This window comes from Erinaceus europaeus, chromosome 18 (genome assembly GCF_950295315.1).
Source record: "Erinaceus europaeus chromosome 18, mEriEur2.1, whole genome shotgun sequence".
Classification (NCBI taxonomy): Eukaryota; Metazoa; Chordata; class Mammalia; order Eulipotyphla; family Erinaceidae; genus Erinaceus; species Erinaceus europaeus.
Window position 1 is genome coordinate 605,937 of NC_080179.1, and position 17,629 is coordinate 623,565.

The following is a 17,629-nucleotide window of genomic DNA, read 5'->3' on the forward strand; positions in this document are numbered from 1 at the left end:
GTCTTGCGAGCACTCAGCTCAGTCACAAAGCAGAGGTCGCTAGACGATGGTCGGCTTCTGTAACCAGCCCGCACTCAGCACTGTCACGAAGCCTTCTGGTTTAGCCTAAAACGTCTTAGTTGATGTGGGGTTGATCTCAGTGAAAATCCTCAGCGTGAAAACAGACTGACCGAGCTGTGGAAGGCAGTTCTCCGTTTGGCCATCTTTTTATATGGCAAATACAAGACAGATCCTTTTCTTGCTTGTTGGATGTTGAACACGCTGTTTCTTTTGCAGAGCAGGGCTGTTATCTACCACATTAGATCAAACACTGAACGTGAAAAAGCACATTTCATGATTCCTAGCATATTTAATTTGTCGTGAAAAATAGTTGAGTGCTTCATGGTGAATTAAACATGGAGTTCTACATTCTTTCAGAATGTTTCTAAGGATCTATTTAGATCTGAGTCTATGATTATCTCTTTGCATTGGAACAGGAGAGAATGCGTGTCTGTAGCTTTCACTTCTCACGAGTGGCCTCCTACTGGGACTGCTTGCTCAGGCAGCAGTATCCCTCTTGGTCCTCCTGACAGCTGTGTATTCAGGGCTCCCTGCCTCAGAGTCCTCCTTTCCAGTTTGTGCACTTCTCTTAGGTGTCAGGTGTTCTGTTTGTGGCTTTGCTAATCTTCACTCAGTAGACACAGTTCTCTTTTTGCAGCAGTTGTTAAAGTCCAGGTGGGAATTCTTGAAGGATCTGAATGTAGTTGAGCAGTGCTCTTTGTTCAGAGGCTTGTCCTGTGGCTGACGTTTCAGAGAGCCGTCTCTGACCCAGGACCGCCTTCTGGGCCTGTTTGCTTTGCTCTGTGACACTGAGAATGAAGAGATTCAGGGGGTGATATTGTCTGCATTTGCAGGCAGAACACAGAGAGCTTGGTCGAGGCCGTTTCTTGCTCCTTTTTTACATAGACATGCCCAAAGTGTGCAGCACGGTGCCAGATAGACTTTCAGTAGAAGCCGACTTAATTAGGGATCAACTGGCGTATGTGCTTCAGATTTAAAAGTCGCAATTGCTTGGATTACTTCCTGTTTGAAAGTTTACTTTATTTTAAAGATTCTGCTGGGGGCTAGTAATTTACGGTCTCGCCATAGCACAGTGCCCACCATCCTGTCTCTTCCCCTCCTTCCCAGATGACAGGGCAAACTAGATGTCTCTCAGTTTCCTTCTGTTGCAGATGTGCTTGTACACTGTGCTGAGCAGATATTAAATGGCTAGGCCTTAAGCAGTGCCCTAATAAAGAGTGTTTTTCAAAGTTACTGTCTTTTTTATTTTTAATTTCTTTATTGGGGGATTAATGTTTTACGGTCGATAGTGAATACAATAGTTTGTACATGTGTGACATCTCTCAGTTTTCCATATAACAATACAACCCCCATTACGTCCTCTGGCATCCTTTCCCAGGATCTGTATTCTCCTCCCCCGCCCCAGCCACCCCAGAGTCTTTTAATTTGGTGCAATACGCCAACTCCAGTTCAGGTTCTACTTGTGTTTTCTCTTCTAATCTTGTTCGAAGTTACTGTCTTGACAGTTAAATTTGCATGCATTTTGTCTTTTTGAATAAGAATTATTTTTGACAGAAACAGGAATTCAGAGGGGAGGGGAAGGTAGAGAGGGAGGAGGAGAAGGAGAGAGGGGCGCCACAATACTGTTGCCACTTATAAACCCCCCACCCTCTGCAGGTGTGCGCAGGGCTTAAACCTGGGGTCTCAAGCAGGTGTGTTACTGTCCAGCATTTCTTAACTTTACTTGGCATGAATAAAGGTATGCATAGAAGAGGTGAAAGTGTACAGGTTTTTGAGAATTTGGGAGAATGTAAACTTTAATGAGGACATTATCATTAGTTCTGTTTTTTTTTTTTTTTTTTAGTAAGGTGCCATGATCAATAATCATAAACTTTAAGCCAGGTATACTTTTTCACGGTAAAGCCAACAGTCAAGATGGAGTCTGACGAGAACCTTTAGGTTGCTAGTGTCTCATTTCCAAATACTTTAAAGAAAGAGACCCAGCGTTTTTCTTCTGATAGGACTAAGGAGTTGCATGGTAAAGTTCTGATCTAATTGATGAATCTCAATCGATTGGAAACCACAGCCTTCTCTCTGCCATCAATCTGATTTAATTTTGTCCAATTTTAGCATTCGATATTTCTGCAAGCTGAATATTGGGGTCCTAATCTTGTTTCTCCTGAGGCATTTATAGCCTCAAGTACAAGTAAGCCTGTCTGTCTGTCTGTCAATCTGTCTGTATGCATGTAAGAAGTATGTCTGTGTAAGTCTTGTGTATGTATGTGTAGTTCTTACATGTCGTAAGCTAGTGTTTATCTTCCCAAATAAACTGATTTCCATTTACTTTCATATGTTTCAGAATTCAGTTCCCTTTTGCAAGCCAAAAGAAGATGTTAAAACGACAGTTCATTTTTTTCCGCTGTTCTCAAAAAACCCAGCTGGGTTCCTGTTTTTAGCTTGTTTGTGACTCCCGGCCCTCCCCAGGGAGGGAGGCAGGGCTTTGTTGAGGTCTTGTGGTGAGCGGGGCAGATGCAGACCCAGCTTCCTGGGCGGCTCCCGGCCCCTCAGCCTGGCCTGGCCCTAGAAGCAGAAGGTGGCCCTGCGCCCTCACTCTGCTGGCCAGTCTCCTCAGCGTCGCCATTTTAGGTGCAGTTAGGCGTTACCGGTGAGCATTTTGCGTTTTGTTAAACTTCTCTGTGCACTCGCTAGAGAAATACTCATGTTTTTCTTAACTTTTTAAGGAGTACCCATTATCTTTATGCATCTCAGCTATGATTAGCATTTTTGAGTGGAAAACCTATGCTGTTTTGCCTTATGCCATCTGATTATTAGGGTAAAAAAAAGCTTACTTTCCCTAGCTCAAACAAGAAGTATCCACGTTAAAACGTATCGAGATGTCAAATTTTAAAGAGAAAAGGCTTGCGGTCTGCCAGGTAGCTGAGCTGGAAGGGTGCCTTCTCTGCCCGGCAGAAGACCCCCGTCAAAGCTGGTGTCCTCCTGCCGCTCAGAGACGCAGCCTCCCTTTCTCTCTGCCTTTGTCCCTCTTTATCAGAAAAAGAGACCTGAGTGGTGATTCCCCCGGCCATGGCCAAACGCAATAAAACCAGAGCCCTAAGAATGGGACACGGGAGCCCAGCGGTGGCGTTCCTGGTGAAGCACACACACTGCGGTGCGCAAGGATGGGACGCAGAACCCAACGATGTGTTGCTCGGATGTGATGCGGGGCCGGTGCGGGCATCCCTGTGCTCCGGGGCCGGCAGCTCCTGCGACGAGCAGCCACGGTGGAGACTCATGGAGACTCGCTCGCTCCTGGGCGTCCGGCGGGACACACAGCGTGAGGCCAGTCCACAGGCCCTGCTTAGATCCCGCTCCAGTCTGGATGAAAACTCACTTGCAAAGCCTCTTGAGGGGACCTGAAATAGACGAGCAGGGCCATTTCATCTGCCTTTCTGAAAACGATTTATCTGCTGGGAGTCGGGAGGGGGAGAGAGAGAGGAGGACCGGGGAGGCCAGCGCACTGGCAGCTTCCTGCTGTCACAGGCTGGCCGCGCTGCCTAGCCCTCATCGTGGGGTTTCTTTCTGAGTAAAATTGTTGCTTACAGATGTGATTATAAAATCACAGCAGAACTGGGAGTCGGGCGGTGGTGCAGCGGGTTAAGCACAGGTGGCACAAAGCGCAGGGACCGACATAAGGATCCCGGGTTCGAGCCCCCGGCTCCCCACCTGCAGGGGGGTCACTTCACAGGCGGTGAAGCAGGTCTGCAGGTGTCTGTCTGTCTCTCCCCCTCTGTCTCCCCTCTTCTCTCCATTTCTCTCTGTCCTATCCAATGATGATGACATCAAAAACAAGAGTAATAACTACAACAATAAAAAACAGCAAGGGCAACAAAAGGGAAAATAAATATAAAAAATAAAATTTAAAAAATGTTTTAAAAAATTACAACAGAACTAAATCATTACAATTGATGCTTATAAGTTTTATTTTTCTGATGGACAATTTTCACTTATTAGTTTCTACTTCCTAAGTTTTGCAAAGTGAATTTCTTTATATAGCCAAAACTTTTCTGTTGGTTATAGACAACCTTTTGCTTCTAAGTCAAGAACTGGCAAAAAAAAAAAAAAAAAAAAAAATTGAGAAAGTTGTATGTTGTAAAAAAAATCTACCTTATGGAGGGTGGGTGCAGTGTGGGAGTATACCTCATAACCCTATAATCTAATCTTGTAACTGACTATGAATCACAGATAAAAGATGGGGGACAATAAAAACCTGCCATAAAGGAAGGAATTGTTTCCTTAGTGGCATGGCCGGAAAGTTAGGGATTCACATGCCACAGTTTGAATCATTGGACCTCAATTCCTCCATGATGTTTCATGAGTGACTCAGTCTCATCTGACTCCATCTGACATCTGTGCTGAACCTCTGGGCGTCAGGTGGATGAGAGCAGAGCAGAGGGAGTGAGTGACTGGCTTTTATCTGCTCGCTAAAATGTGTCGATTGAGCCCTTTCTGCATCCGGTGAGAAAATATACAGAGACGATGTGTTCCCCAGAGAATCAGGTGTGTGCAGAGAGGTGTGTTGAGGTGATGCAGCTTTTGATAAAATCTGAACGATGAAATCACGACTTGGTCATCACTAAACCTTCCCAACTTGATCTCTGGTGTTTGCCAACACCACGAATTCAGAGGAAATTTGGAAAATATAGAGTAGACATTTGGGGGCTGTCTGGTGGCACACCTGGTAGAGCATACATGCTGCTATGCACAAGGACCTGGGTTCAGGCCTTCCACCCCTGCATTCGGGGGGAAGCTTCACAGATAGTGAAGCAGAGCTGCAAGTCTCTCTCCCCTCCCTCCCTCCCTCCCTTTTCTTCAGTCTCCTTCTCCTCTCAGTTTTTCTCTGTCCTGTCATGGAACTCTGGCATGAGAAGGAAATGCACTGGAATGGTGCACCACAGTAATAGTGTCGAATGTTAAGTGTCCTGTTGTCACTTGCTGCTCCACTATTCATGTGACCGTGCCATACATCTTACGGACTCCCGTGCCATACTTGACCTAGTCAGGAGAACAAGGGTGAGCTCCCAGGGTCGGGAATGTTTCAGAGGACTGAAGAAGGGCCGACTGTCTCTGTTTCTTGACGTCGGTCTCTCTGGAAAAATAACCAGTGTCCTGATGTTTTCCCACAGGGGAAAGTTTGCTGTGGTCCGACAGTGCATATCCAAATCTACCGGCCAGGAGTATGCCGCAAAGTTCCTGAAGAAGAGGAGAAGAGGCCAGGACTGCCGGGCGGAGATTCTGCACGAGATCGCTGTGCTGGAGCTGGCCGGGGCCTGCCCCCGCGTCATCAGCCTCCACGAAGTCTACGACAACGCCAGCGACATCATCTTGGTGCTGGAATAGTAAGTGTGCGCTCGGACACATCCCAGTGAGTTTGTAGCGCCTGTGTTGATGGGGTACATGGACTTGGAATGCCAAGAACAAGAATGGTAAAAATACCTATGACGAGAAAGTATCGTGTTTGCGTTGACAAGATGTCACAAGGGCTTAGCGCAACTGGAGTGAGGCTGAGTAAGGGTGGTGGCTCATCCCTCTTATTCTGTTGATACTTGTGGTGTCGTGTGAGCCTAGAACCTGGTGCAGGGCCACCCTCCAGCCCTGCAGGGTCATTTCTGTCAGGGTCTTCAGCTGGCCTTGCTAAATGCACCCACCTGCATGTCATCTGCGTATTTGAAGTGTGTGAGAAGCTGCTGGGTTTTACTTCAAAGTCAGCAATAAAGCACTCAAACTGGGAGGCAAGTGGACATGGGGCCATTGACAGTAAAGCTGATAAAGAAAGTCTCAGCAGGTTAAGTGGCTGAGCCTCACGCACCGTAGACGTTGACTCAGTCGTTCTCCCTGAGTTCTCTGAGTCCCTCAGGCCAGGGCTGTGCCTGTGGCCTGAGTGTGTGGCCACCAATACCCTGAGCTGTCAGAAAAGTCAGATGCATTTTATCTGTGTTTCTCTGTGCAAAAAAGCTTCATGACTTTTCAGCAACCCAATACTTTAATTCTCACTGGGGCAGTCACACCTGGGACCACGTTGTCATGAGGACTGTAATCCAGCTAATGTTCCTGTCACTCTTGAGTTGACATGGTCATGTCAGTATCCCTCAGAGGTCAGAATCTGGTCAGACAGGCTTAGTTGTTGAAAAGGGTGGCACACTTTGGAGCTGGTGAACTCCAATTTGCAAAATCTGTCACTCCAAGAGCAATCACAAACTTTGATGCCTCCTTCAAGCCATCCTACAAGTCCGTTCTTCTGCCCTGACTTTATTTTACAAAATCTCAAATCTACAGAGAAGTTGAAACAATAATACAACCAACACTTCACGTCAGCGTGATCCGAGCTGTTGTGGGCACGTTGCTGCCTCTCGACCCCTTGAGAGCCGTCAGCATAGCATGACCTTTCTCACTCACACACCAAAGTGTTTCAGAAAGGGTGATGCTGTGTCACCCACATCAGCATCAGAACCAAAGCTGATGTCAGCTCAGCAGCAAATCTGGCCTGTGATTGTGTGATGCCTGGGAACAGACTTGTGCATCTGTCTCTCCTCACTGAGTCCCCTTGGCTCAGTCTTTCGATTCCTTGTGTTATAAGGGGGCATGGGGGTGGTATGCAGAGCATCCCCGGCTGCTGGAATACCTCTGCTCTAGCTTCTCAGCCATCTCCCTCACCCCTGTAGTCAGCATCTACACGCGTCACCTGCAAAATGTCACACGGGCCTATCCAGTCACCGCTGTGGGGGCAGGTATTAGTGGTCGCAGCACAGCACGCCATCTCCCTAGGAGAACTGTCTGCAAAGCGCTCTCCCCATGGCCAGGTCCTGTTCTGTCACCATGCACCACTACCCCAGCACCCTCCATGCCAACTCTGCCTCTCCTTCCCACAGTCCTTTGCTTTAGAGCAACTTGACCTAATTTTTTCCCTTTATTGGGGGATTAATGGTTCACAGTTGACAGTAAGATACAGTAGCTGGTCCATGCGTCACATTCTCAGTTTTCCACATCACACTCTCACCCCCACCCACCGTGGTCCTCCCCCGCCATCCTGTTCCAGGAAGGACCTGAACTCTCCCCCCACCCCAGAGTCCTTTGCTTTGATGCAGTGCAGCAGTTGACCTTATTATTTTATGCCACAACAAAATCCCATCAAGACTCACATATTACGGTGTTTCCTGTGTTATTAGTCAAGTGCTAAAACCCAGAATCTTCTTGTTATTTATCTACCTTCCTTGCCCAGTGCTCCACATGCCTGTGAAGTGCTGACACGTGCCTCAGGCTATGTGTCTGTGTTCTCGTTCGCATGCAGGTATGACGTGCACTGTTGTGTAAAAGGCCGTCTGTCTTTTACTCTGCATGTCCTCCTAAATGCACTGAAATATTTTAAAACTGTCACTTCAGGTCAGTGGTTTCTCAAATTTCTGTCATTTGATTTCATTCCAGTGCTGCAGGTGGAGAAATTTTCAACTTGTGTTTACCTGAGCTTTCTGAAGTGGTCTCTGAAAAAGACATCATCAGACTCATCAAGCAAATCCTCGAAGGAGTTTGTTACCTGCATCAGAATAACATCGTCCACCTTGACTTAAAGGTATCATGACCCATGATTCCAAAGGACACAGCTCTGTCTTCTGTCCGCTCTCATATGCTCACTTGCAGGGTTGTGGAGGCGGGGCAGCAGTTGGGCCTGCGTGTGCAGAGTGAGCTCGGGCCCCTTCCTGCACCAGTGCGCTAGAGAAGGCCCAGCATGCTGTGCGAGTGAGTCTCAGGGTGGGCAGTGCTAGGGCCCTCCCGTCCCGCCTGCCCTCATGGTCTCCCTGGATCATTCTACTCTCCTCTCAGTCGCAGCACTCCACTCTGGGTCCCACCCCTGGAGATGGCTTGCTGTTGGTCCTTGACCTGCACTCCCTGAAAGACACTTCCTCCTTCAGCTTTCTCTCAGGCTCTAGTGTCTGGGCTCCTGCCCCGCTCCCCCTTCCTGGCACAGCAGGCCAGCTCTGCAAAGCCGCCCCAGCCCCTTGTGTTACTGTCCCTTCAGCTGACTTCCATGCTGCTCCCGGAGCATTTGTGAGTGTGTGTGTTCTGGTTTATTCTTTAAGGATCAGCCCAAGGACCCTTGTAGGTGCAAAGCATCCAAGGACTTTACAGTGGGCAGAATCATGTCTTCTTTTTCTGGGGGTTCATATCAACTTTGATGGAGTGTGGTCAGTTGCTAGGACATCTCAAAACAAAGTGGTCAGCCTGTCTCTGTGCATAGCTCAGTCCCTTTCCCTCCATGCCAAGAGTTCTCTCGGAGGTATTTTCACTTTACTATTGAAGGGGTGGCTTCCCCTAAATAGCAGTTCAGCAGACGTTTGATGAATGACTCAGTGAAATATATATTATATAATATATAAAATATATAATAATTCGCCAATAAGCTCTGCTGAATTGTCCTTTACCATGAGACTAGCTGTTCTTGTTGTATATTATTTATCTTTTGTATGTGTATTTTTTAGCCTCAGAACATACTACTGAGCAGTGTATATCCTCTCGGAGACATAAAAATCGTAGACTTTGGCATGTCTCGGAAAATAGGAAATGCCTGTGAACTCCGGGAAATCATGGGGACTCCAGAGTACTTAGGTAAGGGCTTCCTTGTACCCTCCACACCTTCTTGAAGGTGGCCAGACCGCAACGTGAATCGATGTGACTTCATTTTAGAGCCTGTCTTTCCAGCATGTATTTGATCCAAATGTTTAGTCCTTGGGATTCAGTTTTGATGCATGTAAAGCCTCAAACATGGCTATAGGACTGCTGAGTTATTGAGCCTCAGGACCCTGGACATGAAAATCCAAAGGGCTGATATTTGTCTATAAAATCATGGGTGTAGAGAAAAAGGAACTAAAGGAAGTTAGGGATGCAGGATAAAGGGTAAAAAGGAGAAGCTGGGAGGATCACTTCTCTGTCATCGCCTGGAGGACCAAGCCTTTAGTCAGACGTGACTTTGGTCCCAACTGCAGTGCAATTTACAATACAAATACCTTTGGTCTTGCAAAAGCACTAGCTGGTCTCCTTGGTATTTACTGCTTCTGCTTTAAACTGTGATCTTATCTTGAGGCTGTAAGAGGAATATCTGAAGAAGGGCACGAAAGCGCAGGTGATCAGACATTCTGGAACTACTAGGCTAGATCAGCAGATCACATGCTGTAGCTGGGAGACCTGTACGCTGCGTGGGGCAGCACGTGCAGTGTCTGAATTCATAGTATTACTGGGCCAGGCAGTGGCACGCCAGCTGAGGGCACACATTAAAGCGCCAGTCCCCACCTGCAGGGGAAAACCCAGAGAGGGGCATCGTTCCTGCAGGTGTCTCTCTGCCTCTCTTGTTCTCAGTCTCCCTTTCCTGTCAACTGCTTTCTGTATATTTTTGAAGAAAAATAAATAATAAAGACTGCTGGGAGTGGTGTGTTTGTCAGGTAGGCAGTGATCCTAGTGGCAATAAAAGGAGGAATTTATAGTAGTGGGTTGCTCAGACTGATACCTCCTCGCAGGCATTGAAACCCTGCAGCTAAACAGAGCAACTGTCACTCAGCCAGGCAGCTGACTGTCCCTCCAGATTGAAAACAGCAAAGTAGGTTACTAGCTTTTGGTTACTAGTAGGAGCGAAAGCACAGCTCCAAGATGTGAAAAGGTTGTTAGTGGTGTGACAGAGGCTGACATTCTAGTCACATATATAAACACATCAAAAGGCTGCATTCACAAAGATTTGGAGTCTTAAGAGTCAGTTTCTCTTTGGAAAAATTAGGAAACCATCTTTTAAAAATTTATTAATTAATTTATTTATAAAATGGAAACACTGACTAGACCATAGGCTAAGAGGGGTACAACTCCACACAATTCCCACCACCAGAACTCTGTATCCCATCCCCTCCCCTGATAGCTTTCCTATTCTTTATCCCTCTGGGAGTATGGACCCAGGGTCATTGTGGGGAGCAGAAGGTGGAAGGTCTGGCTTCTGTCATTGCTTCCCCGCTGAACATGGGCGTTGACAGGTGGCTCCATACTCCCAGCCTGCCTCTCTCTTTCCCTAGTGGGGCAGGGCTCTGGGGAAGCCGAGCTCCAGGACACATTGGTGGGGTTGTCTGCCCAGGGAGGTCCGGTAGCGTCTGGAACCTGATGGCTGAAAAAGAGTTAACATGGGGTTTGGGCGGTAGTGCTGTGGGTTAAGCACACGTGGAGCAAAGCACAAGGACCGGCTTAAGGATCCCGGTTCGAGCCCCCAGCTCCCCACCTGCAGGGGAGTCGCTTTACAAGCGGCAAAGCAGGTCTGCAGGTGTCTCTTTCTCCCCTCTCTGTCTTCCCCTCCTCTCTCCATTTCTCTCTGTCCTATCCAACAACAGTGGCATCAATAACAACAACCATAATAACTACAACAACAATAAAAACAAGGGCAACAAAAGGGAAAATAAATAAGTATAAAAAAATTTAAAAAAAGAAAAAGAGTTAACATATAAAGCCAAACAAATTATTGACTAATCATGAAGAAACCGTCTTTTAATATAAGATAGTATTCAGTGAAAGTTCCTAGTTTTGATTTCTACTAATATAAACTCTATGATAATGTTTAGGAAGTATGGAGAAATTATTTTGCCCTTCTAAAAAATGTGGACGGGAAAGGGGGGGTGAAATATTCTAAAACGTGTGGACGGGGGAATAGGTGGTGTGATGTTAACTACTTAGGAAATTAAGCTTTAAGAGAGGTTATTTAATCTATTTGAAAATCTAAATCACTTCCAGGAAATATAATATATTTGACAAATATAAAATGCTTCTGATTTTTTATACTGAAGAGCAAAATGTAAGTTATCTAATAAAACAATGCAAGATGATTCCTAACAGCAGCCGAATACAAACTAAAAATGTTTTTTGTTTTTAACATTTTATTTATTATTATTTCCTTTTGTGAGACAAATGATGTAAAAAAAAAAAAAAGAAATTGTATAGCTACCAGTTATTCCAAGTCATTGGTTATATAATTTGGTTAATATTGAATCGCTAATACTATGATCAATTTCTATTGATCTGTTATTAATCATTCTTTAGAATGAATCCCAGTTCTCACTTCATGTAATTTTCTGGATCTTAAGTATTATCAGCATTGAATTTTATTTTCTCTTCCAGCTCCGGAAATCCTGAACTATGAGCCTATCACTACTGCGACAGATATGTGGTAAGGAGGTCTCCATGTGGCTGTGCTGAGTGCTGTGCATATGCCGGGTCTCCTCTGTTTCACTTGTAAATGACAAGGCTTCCTTTAGATGACTTTGAAGTATCGTGATTAAGTTACAGGAACCCTCTGTCTGTCCTTTTGAAGTCAGTGCTTTCCTGAAGGTAGTCCTGGTCCAGTAAAAGAAAAACCAAGCAAACGGTGCAGTGCCTTTCCGCACATGATTCCGTGAAGGTGAAACACCTTGTCATCGGCATGGGGGAGGCTGCAGGTGGCTGCCAGGTGGAGCGTTTACTCTGGTTCTGGAAGGACCGGGAGGGCACCTGCTTGCTCAGCAGACAGAGGAAGCCAGGTCCCCGCAACATTCAGCAGGAAATACATCTCTGGGTGCCGTGGGCTTTTGTGGCTAGCACGGCTGGAGTGTCGTGGGCAGTGGAGCTGGAACTGATGGAAGGGCCACAGTGGGAGCCTCCACGGTCACGTCAGAGCTTAGACTCGTGGCCCGGGTTCCGTGGGACTCCCGGTGAGCTTGCGAGGGAAGGCGGGCCCGTGACTAGAGAGCCAGGGTCGCGCCAGTGCGGGAAGCAGACTGTGCGTGCCGCCTCCTGCGCCGGGGCCAGCCGCTTGCCATGAACACACTTCAAGCTTTGAGATGTTCTGCCACAAGAAAACATTTGTGCTTTGCCAGCCCTGCAGATTCTACCGACAGAACTCCTGTCAGGGCCCCACAGAACGGACACTTGGGAAACGCAGCTCTCTGAGCGGCGTTTTATGCTTAGTGACAGGTGTGGGAAGGCACAGTGTGATTGGCTTCATTCACCATCTTCGTGTTGTTTATGGGTTGAGCATAAGCTGACCATTTCTGATGTGTAACAAGCTAGATTCATCTTGAACTCTTGTTCTGTGAGCAGACTTAGTACCTCGCAACCACTGTAGTAATATAAGCGTTTTGACCAGCAGTCGAAGTCCAGCTTGCCTGCAAGTTCTGAGAGCGCCCCTCTTGTGGGCATGTTTTAAGGGGGCACGCGCCTGAGGTCCCTGCCACCCCCCTTGCTTTTCAGGAACGTTGGTGTAATAGCCTACATGCTGCTGACGCACACCTCTCCGTTCGTGGGCGAGGACAACCAGGAGACGTTTCTCAACATCTCTCAAGTGAATGTGGATTATTCAGAAGAGACTTTCGCATCTGTTTCACAGTTGGCCGCTGACTTTATCCAGAGCCTTTTAGTGAAAAATCCAGAGTGAGTAACAACATTAATGAATATATTTATGGGCTACTATGAAATAACGTGTCTGTTGAAAGAGATGCATTCAAAGTGGGATTCAATTTTTTAATTATCTTTACTTACTTATTGGCTAGAGACAGCTAGAAATCGAGAGAGAAGGGGGTGTTAGAGAGCGACAGACAGAGAGGGACAGAGAGACAGACACCAGCAGCCCTGCTTCATCGCTCGTGAAGCTTTCCCCCTGCAGCTGGGGACCAGGGTTAAGTCATGAGAAATATTCAGTCAGGTTTTAGGGGAAACAGAAAGTGAGGTGGTATGAGAGATCCTTTACTTACACACCAGGCAGTAGAAGCACAGAAAATATAAACTACTCCACAGGGACTAGCGGAGTAACGAGCTCTCTCCTCCCCGCCTAACCCTGCCCGGTGGTCTCTGTGGTGAGTGAGCCTGTAAAGTTTAGCCCCTGTGGGGATGGTCTGTGGCTCCGTAGCTCCAGGTCTGTCGCCCTCATGGGCCTGAGGAGCAGGTGCCCTTTGCCTGCTGACAAGGGGACTTGGGCCTGGACTGGGGCTTCTCACTGCAGTCTGGCGACGTCAGGGCACTAACAGCTCGAGCTGGCCCCCTGTTGTACCGTGGGATGCTCTGGCTATGCCTCACGCAGACACTGTGATGCAGAGCCCTGGGTTAGGGTCCCGACGCTCTCATCTGTGAGGGCCTTTTCCTCTGGCAGTGACTGGATCTCCCAGAGGACCAAGTCCCCTTACCTGTTGAGGGTCGGTGTTGAGGGATCTGGGTAGGGATCGTGTGCGGTCGCTTCACACGCAGTCTGGACCTGCTCCCGCGGGCTCTGTCTGGCACGAGAATGACTAGTTAGTAGAAACAGTGAGACTGATGGATTTCTTTCTGGTTATAAGCAGTCTTTGTTTTCTTAAGTATTTCTTTTTTTACCTGCCTTCTAAAATTTTGTTAGCAAGCTTATTTTTTATGTTTTTAAAGTTGTTATTAAAGATTTAATAATGGTTTACAGGATCATAAGATTACACCACAGCTAACACCATATTTCTGTTTATTGGTTTTTATAATCATAACCGGGCTTAATCACAAAGGGTTTTTGTAAAGCCAGCACCCCTTTATTCTTTCTCTAACTTGGACTTGTGAACCTGATACACATTCTCCAACTTTTTGACTCGATAGGTCTGTCTGTGACCTTCACGATAATTGAGTTCACAGTACACTATAGAATTAAAATTACCTAAGCACTCCACATCTACATAATTTTCATCTCTACTATTTGGATGCATTATAACTTTGTTAGTTTATTATTAAAAAACAAGCCAATTATATATATATATATATATATATATATATATATGGAGTCACTGACGTTCGCAGCTAAATCAATTGTTCTCAGTCTCCATGTGGTCCTTTCTTTCGAAGGCAAAGGCCGACAGCGGAGAGCTGCCTTTCTCATTCTTGGCTGCAGCAGTGGGACTTGGGGAGCTTGCTTCACCCTGAAGACGCCTCCAGTTCACCTCCGACTCTGGACCATACAGTGAGGGCTTCCGAAGACAAGACTTGCAAGCCCTCCTGTAACGGGACGTGCGGCACCCAGGAGGACAAGGAGAACATCCCCGAGGACCACGGCACTGTGATTCCCAAGAGGTTCCGCTTTGACGACTCACTCGCCAACCCCCACGAACTGGTGCCAGACTTACTCTGTTAGCACTTTTCTCCTCGGCTCCCATCGCCGGATGTGGAATTCGAAAGCCACTCCAGCTCAAGACTGTGGTTTGTTGCTGCATAAGTGGAGTGTTTATATTCTAAATGCACTTTTGCTTAGAAGAATTTAGGGAGGTATTTCAGTGCTAAATTACTAGAGACTAGCATCATTTCATTTTCTTCCTAAGATACTGGCTTTGCGGAGAAGAGATTATTTAAATATATGACAAGAATGTTTACCTGTAAGTTTCCATGGTGACAGAGATCACAAGTTAAACTGGGGGCCTCACAGTGTCCGCATGCAGGAGGAAAGAAGGGTGGCTTGAGTCATGATTGATACAAGCTGAACAAGCTGAAGACATTTTCGGCTGAGTCCTATGCCATCCCTCAGTACAGAGTTCTGAAGGTAGCATGGTGCATTTAAGCAAGAATCTACACTAGTTTACACGGGCTTGAGACAGTTTGCATCCGGAAGTCTTTTTCAATCAGTTTGAAATGTTTTGAAACAGCATCAAGTCCCCACGCCATCTCCTCTGCTATGGAGGGAGAGTCTTTGCTAGACAGACGCAGCCAGCTCACAGACTCTCAAGCAGCTTTTGTCTTCAGGCGCAAGCTAGTCACTCACATGTGGATAACCACACCACAGTTGCAGCGGCTCTGGGTTTAGTGAGGTGTTAGCAGGTGGGTCCCTCTGCGAAGACTGCACAAGTGAGGAGACTCACCCGAGAGCCACTGCAGAGTGGCCTCTAATGGTCTTTTGCAGGAATCAAGCAAGAGTCTTGGGAGAGCAGACTGTGCGTGTGGTGCTAACAGTGGTGGGTGTCATTCTTCAAGCTCCCTAGTGGGAGGACACTTGCTCCTTTTGCGGGCTAATGTTGATGGCTCCACACCGGGTGAAATGGTCCGTGACATGATCTTATTCAAATAACCGTGACTTTGTCAGCATGAGAAAAGAAATTCTGTCTTGACTAAAAGTCTCTTGAGTTTTCTCCCTCTAAATTATGTTATTCTAAAACGTTTAGCTTCTTGAAGTTTTTATCAAACTCCCAATGACTACACAGCTGTTTCGAATACCCAATAGGCCCCTTTATTTGGGAAAGTAGAAAATTGCCTTCATGTAGTCATCATGTTAGAGGAAGGTGTGTGTGTAGGAGTATGTGTGTGTGTGTAGGTGAGTGTGTGTCTAGGCGCGCGCGTGTGTGTGTATGTGTATGTGTGTGTGTAGGTGTGTGTGTGTAGGTGAGTGTGTGTCTAGGCGCGCGCGTGTGCGCGCGCGCGCGTGTGTGTGTGTAGGTGTGTATGTGTGTAGGTGTGTGTGTGTAGGTGTGTGTGTGTGTAGGCGTGTGTGTGTCTGTAGGCGTGTGTGTGTGTCTGTAGGCGTGTGTGTGTGGTGTGTGTGTAGATGCGTGTGTGTGTGGGTGTGTGTGTGCATGTAGGTGTATATATGTACAGATAAGGTTCCCGTAGAGATCCTTTGCTCTTTATTATGTTGAGCTCAACTCAGGTGCCAGAAAGACTCTTTTCATGGCGTGTGAATAGACAGTCAGGATCTCTAAGCAGCAGTTCGTCGATTAAATGAACTAGTCACTGCAGAAGCCGAATTGGCCTGCATATATCTAAAACTGATGAGAATATAAATTGTTGACTGTTCATTTCTTCGTCTTCAGTATTATCTAATACAGGTAAAGTTTAGTAAATTAATGAGATTATTACTTTTCCAAGAGAGTACATATTTTGAATTTTTATAGAATTATGCCTTCCTAGAAGAATAGGAAATGTTTGATTTTTTTAAATATAAGCTAGTTCTAAAAATGTTTTATACCCACCTTATGCTAGTGTAAGAGACTATCGGTTATATGCCTCTTTGCTAAGAGAATATACAGAGTTGCATAGGTCCATAACTTTTTTCCTGACTGTTTTCATTGTAAAAAGGCAGCTAGTGATTGCATAAACTATATATATAAAGCATTGTTTTGTATGAGGCTGAATTTAAATATTTTTCACAGACTCAAATGTGAAAATTAATTTCAGTTCTTGACAGAGGACTTATTGGTAAATAATTGAGTTCTTTTTTTTTTCTTCTTCCAAGATGAAAACAAACGTCTGTGAATAGCGGATACTGTGTGTCTCTGCCATAGGAGTCTAGGGAGCCAGCTGTGGCACTTACACACATCTGAAGATTACGATTCAATTGTCATGAGTTAGAAAGTCTGATTCGAATAGAAAGCAGATGCAGGTAACAGTTACAGCTGTCGTGTTCTGCCACCTCCTGGATAGCCCCAAGGTTATCTGACCATGAGAAGTCAAATGACGGTGGCTTCTTAAGGCGGCGTCTCTGTCCAGGTTGAGATGAGGGTCTTTACCCCACGGGATGCCACAGCAGCCGACCGGTGTGCCCAGGGGCTGCTGAGTTAGTCCACTCTGCCACACTGTCCTTCATTCTGAATGGGTGGCAAACAGCTCGGGCCTCCTACTTTGAAATAACTTTGCTATGAGGAATATTGATAAATGTTGGTGTTTTATAACAGTTTACATTTCTTTTATATCTGTGCATTTTCGGTTTGATAACTTGCTTGGAAGGTTCTTACCGTGTAAACAATTATACTTGAGTTTCAAGTTGTACTAAAATGAAGTTTTCTAGCCTCCAATTTGGGAAATTGTTGTCAAGTTGTAATTTCATGAAGTGTGAAGAACATTAAACTCTAAATGTATGTTTCCACACAAATTATAACTGCCATACCTCATCAGCTGTCAAATAATCATGTTGTTTATGGTGCAGAGACAAACATGAACACACCAGCTTTTTTAAAACAACAACAACAACAACAACAAAACGCTATTACTTAAACCAATTTATTGATCCTTGTGGTTAAAAAATTAAAAAGCACTTTTTTTTCTTAAACATTTCTGGTTGTCCGTTGCTTTTTTATAAAAAAACAAACAAACTTTATTTATTTGATAGAGACAGAGAAATTGAGAGGGGAGGGGAGGAGTAGGGGAGAGAACCAGAGAGACACCTGCAGCCCTGCTTCACCACTCATGAAGCTTTTCCCCTGCAGGTGGGGACTGGGGGCTTGAACCTGGGTCCTTGTGTTCTATAATGTTTGCGCTGAACCAGGTGTGCCGCTGCCTGGCCCCGTCGGTGGCTTTAAAGTCTCCTAAATGTGTTCTTTTCTCTCCCTTTGTTACTCTGAACAGCATCCAGATGAAGCGGGTCCCAGAGCGGAGGCCCTGCCCCAGGAGGCCCCAGATTTGAGTCCCTGCACTGCACGTGATGGAGCCTTGATCCTCCTGGTCTGAGAAGCGGGGAGGGGACTAAAGACTCTAAAAAGAAGACCTCCGACCTGGAGATTCTAACTAGTCTCTGACTCAAGTCATCTTTGAACTCCCTTCCAGATGTGTTTGT

General features: G+C 46.1%; 1 protein-coding gene across 6 annotated transcripts in view; it reads left to right on the forward strand.

The window, feature by feature from the left end:
- Positions 1–17,127, forward strand: part of STK17B (serine/threonine kinase 17b) — a 28,522-nt gene extending 11,395 nt beyond the window's left edge. For 2 of the 6 annotated variants that reach the window (XM_060177537.1, XM_060177538.1), the window contains exons 3-8: positions 5,223–5,435; positions 7,519–7,663; positions 8,571–8,697; positions 11,233–11,281; positions 12,340–12,519; positions 13,942–17,127. In XM_060177537.1, coding sequence (XP_060033520.1) covers positions 5,223–5,435; positions 7,519–7,663; positions 8,571–8,697; positions 11,233–11,281; positions 12,340–12,519; positions 13,942–14,227 — 1,000 coding nt within the window. In that variant the 3' untranslated portion in view covers positions 14,228–17,127. Of the gene's footprint in view, positions 1–5,222; positions 5,436–7,518; positions 7,664–8,570; positions 8,698–11,232; positions 11,282–12,339; positions 12,520–13,915 lie in introns of all 6 variants that reach the window. The other 4 variants (XR_009545899.1, XR_009545898.1, XR_009545900.1 and 1 more) reach the window with 4 other exon arrangements.
- Positions 17,128–17,629: the final 502 nt, after the last annotated feature.